Consider the following 12,269-nt stretch of genomic DNA (forward strand, 5'->3'; position numbering starts at 1 on the left):
TCATACAAAACGCCTATATCCAAAAAAGTATTCAAAAAGGTATGGTTTAAAAACGCACTGGTTTGATGCGACGCGCCAAGAGTTCCTCTTCTGTTGCCAACCCCTTCATTTCAGAGTAGCAACTGCAACCTACATCCTCAATTATTTGCTGCACGTATTCCAATATTTGTCTTCCTCTACAGTTTTTACCTTCTATAGTTCCCTCTAGTACCAAGGACGGTATTCCCTTATGTCTTAATATATGCCCTATCATCCTGTCAGTTCTTCTTCTTCTTCTTCTTCTTCTCAGTGTTTCCCATGTATTCTTTTCCTCTCCAATTCTGAACAGAATCTCCTCATTACTTATCTTATCAGTCCACTTAATCTTCAACATTCTTCTGTAGCACCAAATCTCAGACGCTTCGGCTCTCTTTTGTTCCGGTTTTCCCACAACCCATGATCCACTACCATATAATGCTGTACTCCAGACGTATATTCTCAGAAATATCTTCCTGAAATTACGGCTTATGTTTGATACAAGCATACTTCTCTTGGCCAGGCCAGTGTTATCCTACTTTTTATGTCCTCCATGCTCCGTCCGTCACGAGTTATTTTGTTGGCTAGGCAGCAGAATTCCTTAACTTCGTTTACTTCATCATCCATAATACTGATATTAAGTGTCCCGTTGTTCTTATTTCAACGAATCTAAATAAAAGGACTTGTAAATGAAATATGAGTCTGATAGCATATTTAAATTTCAGTTCCGGCACGTATGAAAGTTTGGCGAATTTTATGCGGTGGATAACAGAGAGAATGCCGGAACACTAAACTTCTTTTTCCGAAAATGTTCACTGAGCAGCATCGTACCGCAGTTTCTCCTTTAAATAGTTTCACGAACGCCGAAGTGACAGATATCGAAGTAGCCTCTGCAACCTAATCTTTGTAGAACGTGGTTGAGGGACTTCACCTGTTCAGCGTAAAATGTAATGGTGAAAACACCTTCAGCCCCGGTATTTTGAATGTATTTTACTTATGTGATCAGTTTCGGCGTTTCATTATGCTATCTTCAGGACCCCTGACCAAAGAGTCTTCAGTTGGCGAACGAAAGGATCGTGTTGTTGAAAATGGAAGTCTACGGGTACAAGTTACTTAATGGTGGCCGCTCTTTCGACTGCAAGTGCGGTTACATTCCTCCTACACATTGGTCACGCGGCCTGAGGATGGCGTAGTAAAGTGCCGAAACTGCTAGCATTAATAAATTAGATTCAACATATTGTCGCAGAAAATGTTGAGTTGCACGGTCACCGTTGTATAGTGGTTGCGACACTACATTGTTGCATCCAGGGTCGTGAGTTCAAAACTCCCCTGAACTGTAAAACTTTAATCTCCATATTCGGTTCGAGTACATTCTAGAAATATCCACAAATGTCTAGAATCATTGTGCTGGAATGTTCTGCAACTGTATATATACCGTATGTGTTCTGGCCGGAGGCAGTTCGCTCCGCGTTCTTGTACGTGCAAGTGCTGAATAAACCTTCAAGTGAAGTTAGTGTTCGTCGTTACACCTTCTTCTATGTGACAATATAGGGAAGATGAAGGTGTGTTTAAGTTCACATTTGCCGGCCGAAGTGGCCGAGCGGTTCTAGGCGCTACAGTCTGGAACCGCGCGACCGCTACGGTCGCAGGTTCGAATCCTGCCTCGGGCATGGATGTGTGTGATGTCCGTAGGTTAGTTAGGTTTAAGTAGTTCTAAGTTCTAGGGGACTGATGACCTCAGATGTTAAGTCCCATAGTGCTCAGAGCCATTTGAACCATTTTTTAAGTTCACATTTGATGTCTGAAAAAGGTGAATATGGGATGCAAAAGCCAGTGAAATCGCTCAACAGGGGGAAAGTCACTGGACACGAAGGGATACCAATACGATTATACGAAGAGTATGAGAAAGAGCCCGTTCCTGCTCTAGCAACATAGCAGCAGTCTGCTGTAGGCCGCTGGAGGAGGGAAGCGTTCCTAGTTTCAGGAAAACTTTATGTGTTCGGTCGGTTACATGCCGATAAGTCTAAATATAAAATTTGCTACGATAGTAAAAATTGGCAAAGGATCATATAACACAGGAAATTCAATAAAAGTCCATGCAAATGTACGTCTCTTTTCATCCTTGCACATGTAGTATGTCTGAAATACACTGAAATGCCAAAGAAACTGATACAGAAGTGCTTATTCAAATAAAGAGATATGTAAACAGTCAGAATACGGCGCTGCGGTCGACAACGCCTATATAAGGCAACAAATGTCTGGCACAGTTGCTAGATCGGTTACTGCTGCCACAATGGCAGGTTATCAAGATTTAAGTGAGTTCGAACGTGGTGTTGCAGTCGGCGAACGAACGATGGGACACAGCATTGCCGAGGTAGCGATGATGTAGGGATTTTCCCGTACGACCATTTCACAAGTGTATCATGAATATCAGGAATCCGGTAAAACAAGAAGAAATCTCAGACATCGCTGCGGCCTGAAGTAGATCCTATACGTACAGCACCAACGACGGATGAAGAGAGTCGTTCAATGTCACAGAAGTGCTACCTCTCCGGAAATTGCTGCAGATTTCAATGTTGGGTCATCAACAAGTGTCAGCGTGCGAAACATTCAACGAAACATCATTGACATGGGCTTTAGGAGCCGAAGGGCCACTCGTGTACCCTTGATGGCTGTACGACACAAGGCTTTACGCCTCGCATGGGCCCGTCAACTCCGATATTGGACCTTTGATGGCTGGAAATACGTAGCGTGGTCGGACGAGTCTCGTTTCAAATTGTATCCAGCGAATGGACGTGTACGGGTATGGAGACAATCTCATAAGTCCATGGACCCTGCATGTCAGCAGAGGACTGTTCAAGCTGGTGGAGGCTCTGTAATGGTGTGGAGCTCGTGCAGGTGGAGTGATGTGGGGCCCCTGATACGTCTAGATACGACTCTGACAGGTGACACTTACCTAAGCATCCTGTCTGATAAACTGCATCCATTCATGTCCATTGTGCAATCCGACGGACTTGGGTAACAACAGCAGGACAATGCGATACCCCACACGTCCAGAAGCTACAGAGTGGCTCCAGGAACACTCTTCTGAGTTTAAACACTGCCGCTGGCCACAAAACTCCCCAGACATGAACATTATGGAGCTTATCTGGGATGCCTTGCAACGTGCTATTCAGAAGAGATCTCCACCTCCTCGTACTCTGACGGATATATGGACAGCTCTGCAGGATTCATGATATCAGTTCATTCCAGCACTTCTTCAGACATTAGTGGCGACCTTGCCACGTCATGTTGCGGCAGTTCTGCGTGCTCGCGGGGACCCTACACGATATTAGACAGATCTAACAGTTTCTTTGTCTTTTCAGTGTAGATGACACTGAGCCACTTCTATATAGGTTGTTTCAACAACCCCTGCCTGTGGGTTTTATGTCATTCGCAACGACTTCAAATACCATGATCATGTTCTCTCGCTTCCTATGCACCAACTATTAGTGCTACAGAAAAATGAACAGGAGCTTTTTGTAGAAAATTTAATGTAGTTAAAATTTGTACGTGGGTACGTTTTATACTAGAGGCCGTAGATTTCGAACTGTTCAAGGAAAGCTTAAAAAGTCATGTTCAGACGCTTTTCTTATTGAATAACTCGAAAACCGTGGTCTCCAGCGACAACGTGTGCCAGCACATAATTTAACTACATTAAATTTCCTACAAAAAAGTCCGTTCCTTGAACGCGAATTTTGAAGGCATTGTGGATTACATAAAGCACATTGGTAGGTGGAACTGAATCACACTGTGTGACACCCTGTTATACACGAAGTATTTCAGCAGCCGAGCAGGCACGGCAGCATGGCAAAATAATCAGGTTACTAGTACCCCTTAGAATAGCTATTTCTGGTTAAATAAAGTCTGTGTGATTGTAGTATACATTGCTAATAAATAACACGAAAATAGTGACTACAATACTATTCTTACTTCATCTCTGAACAAATTTTCCACACTCTTTCCGAGAGCTGTCTTTTACGTTTTGATCTGTATACACAGCACTGGCTATACCAAGGTACATGGAAACATGGACACCATTTCCACCAGTTTTTTGCCTTCTGCGACAGTAACCGACACGTTTGTACCAGACATTTTCAGTGAATGGCTCGGTAACGGCAGTGTGTACTGTGAGCTGCGACTGTTGCTCGAGTCCTCTCCGAGGAGTGTAGTCACACGGCTTGTGTGCCCCAACCCGTCGCCGGAAGCAGCAGACTCTCCTAGGACCGTCCCCACATGGACCGTGCTTTTGAACGTCAACGTTGAGCGTGCCGAGTTGGAACGTGCCGCTGAAAGCTTAGAAAAGGTGCGTCCTGTGCCTACGGTACGTGGGCCCCAACGTGGTATACGCGATCACAATGCGCTCCGGTGGCAGTTGTCAGCTGCATCTGACTCGTAAATCACACTGTTTACGAAATTGACGGGCATAAAATTCCTATATTAGCTCTATTAAACCGTACATTTCCTCCCTTGTCCATAAGTTAGCGAGGATGGTCGGTTCTGTAGTACACATAAATAAAAACTTCAATATCCGTGAACATGTTACAAGACCGTAAATGAAGTACCAAGTCCAGTCATTGAGGACGTCGGCTTATGAAAGTTACATTAGAAATAGTGCTACACAACTTTACAATAGTTCTCCACATGAGGTTAAAATTATTTGAACATTTCACTGTTTACTAAAACCCTACGGTCATTCCTACTTTGTACTTACTCAGTATCAGAATCTTTACAACACATTAAATACAAAAACTGAAAGAAGAAAGGACAAGCCGGCCGATGTGGCCGTGCGGTTAAAGACGCTTCAGTCTGGAACCGCGTGACCGCTACGGTCGCGGGTTCGAATCCTGCCTCGGGCATGGATGTGTGTGATGTCCTTAGGTTAGTTAGGTTTAATTAGTTCTAAGTTCTAGGCGACTGATGACCTCAGAAGTTAAGTCGCATAGTGCTCAGAACCATTTGAACCATTTTGAAGACAGGACAAAATATCTTACTGCAAGTATTACAGGCTGCGCTGTAGAACGAGCCAGTAGAAGAAACTCACTCCTCAAAACAGCGGACTTATATTTACATAACGTCGAATATTGTAGTATATACTTCTACTAAACTAATATGAAAGTATCAGAACCCATTAAAAACAGGAAGGTTGGTAAAACATAAAAAGGTTGGACGTAATGGGATGCTATTAACCAACAAATTACATTTTGTCTTACGATCTGTCACGCCACTCCTTGCGCTAACCTGGTCACAAGCGCTCGATGATTATACGTAGCATCTTACAGTTCCTGACAGCTTTACTGGTAACTATGTTACTAACTAAAATTTGATTATAACAAATTGTTCCAGGAACAATATGCCTTTGATGAATACTCAATGTGCCGTTGCCATCAAACGCCACTCTCTCTTAACATGCAAGTTACAATAATTCTTTAACAACGATTATGATGTTTCTCGTCTCCACGAATCATATAATTAATGTCGGGTTTTCCGGAGATGTTCAGTTTGCTGATGCTCAGAAACGGCATGCCACTGATTTGGTTCAGCAATTTGGGAAAATAAAAATAATGTTGGAAAAAGGGAGAATGTGACACAGTAAAATACATCGGACTACCATGGAGGCCTCATCTACTGATCATTCAACAGAAAGCAAACAACAGACTAAAATCACTGACAGTACTAACTGGCCGAACATGGGGAATGCAGCCTTCCATAATCCTCCATGCCCATAAAGCCCTACTCCGACGCATCAAATAGTTCAAATGGCTCTAAGCACTATGGGACTCAACATCTGAGGTCAGCAGTCCACTAGACTTAGAACTACTTAAACCTAACTAACCTGAGGACATCACACACATCCATGCCCGAGGCAGGATTCGAACCTGCGACGGTAGCAGCAGCGTCGTTCCGGACTACAGCGTCTAGAACCGCTCGGCCACAGCTGCCGGCCCTCCGACGCATTCTCTGCTTTGCCAATGTGGCACGCACTTTTTATCCTCCCTCCTTTCATCATGCCCTACAAATCGTCAAGCGCCCAGCCTTTCGGATCCTATATTACCCGTAAACTCGACGCTACTGCCCACACCTCCTAGTTTTCCCATTGATCACTGATCCTGGTACTCTATCGCACCTCTGCCACCACATTCCCCCAACACAATACCTCCGCACCGTCCACATCCTGTCCCAACGAAACTTTAACCACCTCCGCTTACCCGACCGCGAAATCCGCGCTGATATATACCCGTCTACCACATCGAGGAGATCGCTCATACCCACCCCTCAACAGGGCTCCCTCCCACTCCAATCTTCTCTACTCACTTCCTAAGTCTTGGTTCAGAACCACATTCCTCTCCACTCTTCGCTCACCCCTTCTTTAACCAACACCTACAGATCCTCTCCTAAACTATAAATGCTACGTTCCCCTAGCACCCTTTCCCTGGCAGTCTGTTTCCGCTGATATCTTCATTCATCCATGTATCTATTTTAATAAGCTACACAACGGCCTTTCCGTTTTACTTTATGCAATTGTCTATCCGTTTCTATATATTCGTGTGCAACACTCTTTTTCCATTCATTGTGTCTACATTTTAATTCATCGCCCAGTCAACCTTTTATATTTTAACAAACGCAACTGACGTTCTGTCTTTTTATTTTTGTCAAACGCCTTATCCAGTGTTTATATTAATTCTTTTAAAAAAATTTCCTCTCGTATGGCTGAAGAGCGGCAAATCGTATCTGCTGACAGCCCACCCCCTACCCATATAGGACGGGAGGATGAAATAGTAACAACGAAGAAAAAAGAAAAAAATTGTGACTGTGAGGCGAACAACTTCCTCCCTCTAGTGGGCGATACTCTCTGGAAATATGGCCCTAACGCTATATTTTACATAGTTATGGAGGTACTCACACGTCGACGCAGTGTGCTGCTGTGACCACCCAGTACTGGTTCAAGATGGAGGCGCCACACTGGTGATATCCATTGGCCCGTAGCGATACCTGAGACAGACAGTATTACATCCTCCCACTTGCTTCAAACAGGAAAAAAGACGTATAATAGAAATGAAAGTCCCATAATCCAAATGTCTACAGCTTTGTCGCTCTGAGTAGGTTTCTTGTGTAGGTAGTTTATCATTGCCTACAAAACTTAGAGGTGTACTCTGCAAGGCACGTTACACTATATGGCAGAGGGAACTTCCTGTGCAACCATCAATTTCCCCCCCCCCCCCCCATCCTGTTCCATTCGCGAATGGGACGAATGACTGGCAATAAACCTCCGAGCGGGCCCCTAATCCCGAAATTACCCTTATGTATGTCGATTTCGCCTCCTTAACAACTGTTTCTTGAGTCTATAGAATTCTGAACTGAATCACAATATGCTCCAGCACTCGTTACCTCTTATTTAGTTCACTATAGAGTAGTTCTGAACTACCAGCTACATTTTATAAGTAATGCAGAGATTGGTGTTTCTGTGCATTGTTTGATGCAACAACAATGAAAATTACGTCAGATGTAGTTGGGAGCTTGAGGAAGAATCACGTGGTTTTGTTTTTTCGCTGTGTACTCTGACACAAAATTGGCGAGAGTTAGAAATGTATCCTGCAAGGGTGTCGGGTACTGTGACTGTTGAAGACCAGAGGTCGTACATCAAGTTCGAAAATTTACGCGTCGAAAACCCGACAGAAATCCACAGTGCGTTAAGTGTAGTTCGTGGTAAATTTACAATGGTCCGTAGTACAGTTTCACGTTGAGTTAATAGTTTTCATGGTTATCGTATGAGCATAGAAGATAATCCAAGACCAGGAAGGCCAAAAACGTCAACAGGTATAAGAAGTGTGAAACTCGTGGCAGATACTCTTGAAGAAGATCGCAGTGTGACTTGTGAGGATCTCTCTGAAGCCGCGAGAATTCCCCCAACATCGGTGCTCCGTATGCTGACAAATGATTTGAAGAAGAGAAAAATTTCTGCGGAATGGGTCCCACATTGTTTGACTGCTGAAGAGAAGCAGAAACGCCCGGACATTGCAGCCTTGCTCAAGCAACGATTCGACAATGAAGCTCAAGGATTCTTCTGTCGCTATTGATGAAATGTGGAAATCACAATCCGCAGCCTTGCTCAAACAACGATTCGACAATGAAGCTCAAGGATTCTTCTGTCGCTATTGATGAAATGTGGAAATCACAATCCAATAAGTGGAGTAATTCAGATTATCGTCGAGCGCTCGATCAAGACCAAGGAATCATCATGTTAAATAGAGTTCCATGTGGAGCAAGTGTCCTAGGATTGTACTAACACAAAGTCATGAAAACCTACACAGAAAAATGCACAAAGCCCGACCTCAGTTCCACGAAGCTGGGCTACTCATTCTCCTCGACAATGCTCGCCCGTATATCTGCAACATTGTAGCCCAAAAACTGCGAGAATACGGATGCGAAGTGTTGCCGTGTCCTCCCTGCAGCCCGGACATGAGTCCAACAGACTTCGTCTTTCTCCGGATGTTGCGAAAACCTATGCGTGACGTTATCTTGTTTTGCTAGACTTTGCACCGCCGTTACCCGAGGCGTTCGACAGATGAACAGAAGTGGTGTCCTGGATGGAATAATAGAGTTACCCAGACATTCCAGCTCATTCACAGAGAAGCAGGAGACTATACTGAAGCACTGTAAAGAGATACTGAAAAAAATATACTTGTAAGTAAAAAAATAGTGTGAATTATTTATGGAATGTCCATCGTACCGGGTGATCAAAAAGTCAGTATAAATTTAAAAACTTAATAAACCACGAAATAATGTAGATGGAGAGGCAAAAACTGACACACACGCTTGGAATGACATGGGGTTTTATTAGAACAAAAAAAAAGTTCACAAAATGTCTGACAGATGGCGCTGGACAGCAAAACTTCAGTGACTGCGCATGACAATCGTGTATAAAAGGATCTGTAATGAGAGAGAGAATCAGATGTGCCAGCAATCGCAGCATGTTGACGTTACCTGAAAAGGCGCTTTTAGTGAAGCTGTATTATCAGACGCGTGAAAGATCTCTTGCGCGTGTCGTTTGGTGATGATCGTGTGCTGAGCCGCCACATTCGTCATGCTTGGCCTCCCAGGTCCCAGACCTCAGTCCGTGCGATTATTGGCTTTGGGGTTACCTGAAGTCGCAAGTGTATCGTGATCGACCGACATCTCTAGGGATACTAGGATACGCCAATGCCTCACCATAACTCCGGACATGCTTTACAGTGCTGTTCACAACGTTATTCCTCGACTACAGCTATTGTTGAGGAATGATGGGGGACATATTGAGCATTTCCTGTAAAGAACATCATCTTTGCTTTGTCTTACTTTGTTATGCTAATTATTGCTATTCTGATCAGATGAAGCGCCATCTGTCGGAAATTTTTTGAACTTCTGTATTTTTTTTGGTTCTAATAAAACCCCATGTCATTCCAAGCATGTGTGTCAATTTGTACCTCTCTATCTACATTATTCCATGATTTATTCAGTTTTCAGATTTATCCTGACTTTTTGATCACCCAGCATATAGAATGCTTCCCGGAAGTCAACGAACACGGCATCAACCAGGGAGGGCGCATGTGACCACTGTACCCTTTATTTCATGGACGAATAATGACAGGTTTCGTAGAATCTCTACTTGTGGAATCCGTGTTGATTTTTATGGAGGAGATTTTTATCCTCCAAAATTATCATAAGTCATAAGTATGCACATATTCCATAATTCTGCTACAGACTGGCATCAGTGATGCAGGGCTATAATTATATCTACCTGTCTGACCACACTTCTCGAAATGGGAACGATTTTTGCAGATAAGTTAGTAAAATTCTATTTTCTATTTCACCCAATTCTCCTTGTGTAGCTCTCCTTGCGCTCATTTTGGCTTCGTTTAGCTTCTGTTTGTCAACTGGTTTATTCGCTTCAATCTGTGATGAAGCTATGTCAAATGAACTAATATGGCTCTTTCCTATCCCTTACACACTTGCTTGGCACGTGCTGGTGGAAGACGTATTGTACAATTCTCACCAATTTAATATAGTTTTGCTTCAAATCTTCCTCCTCAGAGCTGGCTATCTCATGCTGGATGCTCATTTGTTCGTCAAAACTCTTGCTAAGCGAAATTGTTTTTGCTCCTTTCTTAAATTTATAAAACCTTAGTCATTGATGCTATCACGGCCTTACGATTTCAGATGCCCTCCTCTATGTTAACCAATTCTCTGTGCGCTCGAAGTCTCTCTCTGGTATCATATATAATCTTAGGACTCTCCTATTCAATAGCTGGCAAATTTTATCCCAAGCACTCTACCACTATAGCTCCTGAGGTAGGTTTTCCACCCACCTGTTATGAAGCGTAAGACGTGCTTGTGTCCCTCATATGACTGTGGTGCGCGTCTGTTGTGTGTAGCTTAAATATGTTCTAATTATGGAAAACAAAGAAGGGGGAGGCTTAATCTTGGTGCCGGTTCATATCCTGCTCCTCTCGAATAACGCTAACGGAGGTCCTGTGCTTAATATCTCCATCCAATGGACGGGTTGTCATGAACACTTCCACATATCCTAACTCCATCAGATTCTGACTTTTGTTGGGCAGTCTAACAGTGCATCATTTGACACAGTTTCTTAATTCATTCCACGTTTTTTACGTATTTCTTCTCTTCTTAACTGTCCCCAGGAGACAATAGCTCCTAGACTTGAGACCTCTAGAAGTAACAGAAGCTCTCTCTAAAGCTGTATATTTGAGAAAATTCTATAAGCAAGGAAAAATCCCTAGTCCCTTGAATTCCCTCTCACCAGTGTGTGAATGTTTTGTCGATGGTGTATAGTTATTTTGTTACAGAGCGTATGGACATTGCGACCAATATTGTCGTTCTAAAGAGTTGTCCTTTACAAGATATATAGCGACAGATAGCTGAAAAATTTTCTTACTCCTTTCTGAGCAATGGAGAGGTCATCAATGGGTAGGAGTGTTACTGGGAATGTTTATAAATAACTTGTTTGCTAGCAGTCAGGATTTTCGTGGTAGCATATTAGTTATTTATAGACAAGCCTGTGTTTTCACAGTCGCAGACTTTCAAAGAAACCATTTATAATGGACAAAGCCAGATTGTTGCTGTAGAATTACACTGTAGAAAAGTAACCAGCAATAAGCAACAATTTTATTTTGCAATGGAAACCCAGTCTGCTTCATGTGAATTTTCTCTGTTTAGCGCATGTAGGTCACACAGTCAAGCATGTGGCCAGCTTCTTTGGCATCAGTACTCACCTGATGAGGGAACTCCCCAGGTGCGGCTTCGACGCCGTTGACTATGCGGCCTTGTTGTACCGACACCCTCCGGTGCACTGAGCCACCTGCAACGGATGACACATTTACCATGTGTACCTCATATAATGAAGGTACGGGCATTGTTGACAATCACAGGTGCCAGAAAGGGGATTTATTTTGTGTTATATGAATGTACACTTGTACCCCGTTAAGTATGTTATGGTAATGAAACAACTCTTTAAAAATATTTCTTCGAAACTTTTCTCAGTGCTCCCCTGTGACATATCTGGTATACTTCGATCATACTGGTGTATCAAAACACTGAAGTGGAATGTCCGAATGTCTTCCCCAGAAAAGTTACGTATGATTCTCTCCCATTCTTTAACTTTACTTAACTAGAGCCTGTCGCTCATAAACTCGACGCTCGACGATACTGGTATTTTATTGTATCTGGTAATGTTCGCTACCATTTACGGTAATATAAATGTCAGTCTTGTTATAGTCACGTGGCTGCTGTGGTCGATACACAGCAATCGACTGTTTTTAATCGTTTGATACTTAAAACAGTCTCTTCCATCGGCTATAAACTGTTACAACGCAATGATACTTCTATTTTCACTTTGTATCACATGCGGCTTATCAAACGTCCATTAGATTGACATGCAGATCCAAATGGCTATCTGACTTCATTGTACTCATGTTCTGTTTCTTCGTCTCTACTTTACAGTTTTATATAAAATAATTATTTCTTACAGCTTCTAAATCTGTCTTCTTGTTTCACATAATACGCTATTTGATCAAAAGCATACAGTCACCCATTAGGACACATTAACACTGGGTGTGTCCATCCACCGCCTTCATGAAAGGTTGAATCTGCTGGGGATACTTTTAGTGACATGCCTTAGTGTTTGTGGAGGAATGGCAGCCCTTCCATCGGGTTCATAT

General features: G+C 43.0%; 1 protein-coding gene across 1 annotated transcript in view; it reads right to left on the bottom strand.

The window, feature by feature from the left end:
* Window positions 1–12,269, bottom strand: part of LOC126138912 (mite allergen Der f 3-like) — a 52,413-nt gene that overhangs the window by 31,493 nt on the left and 8,651 nt on the right. The window contains exons 2-3 of the mRNA XM_049915224.1: window positions 11,325–11,410; window positions 6,959–7,047 (exon numbers count right to left, since the gene is read on the bottom strand). Of these exons, the coding sequence (XP_049771181.1) occupies window positions 6,959–7,047; window positions 11,325–11,410 (175 nt within the window). The remainder of the gene's footprint in view (window positions 1–6,958; window positions 7,048–11,324; window positions 11,411–12,269) is intronic.

Source organism: Schistocerca cancellata, chromosome 1 (genome assembly GCF_023864275.1).
Source record: "Schistocerca cancellata isolate TAMUIC-IGC-003103 chromosome 1, iqSchCanc2.1, whole genome shotgun sequence".
In the NCBI taxonomy this organism is placed as follows: domain Eukaryota; kingdom Metazoa; phylum Arthropoda; class Insecta; order Orthoptera; family Acrididae; genus Schistocerca; species Schistocerca cancellata.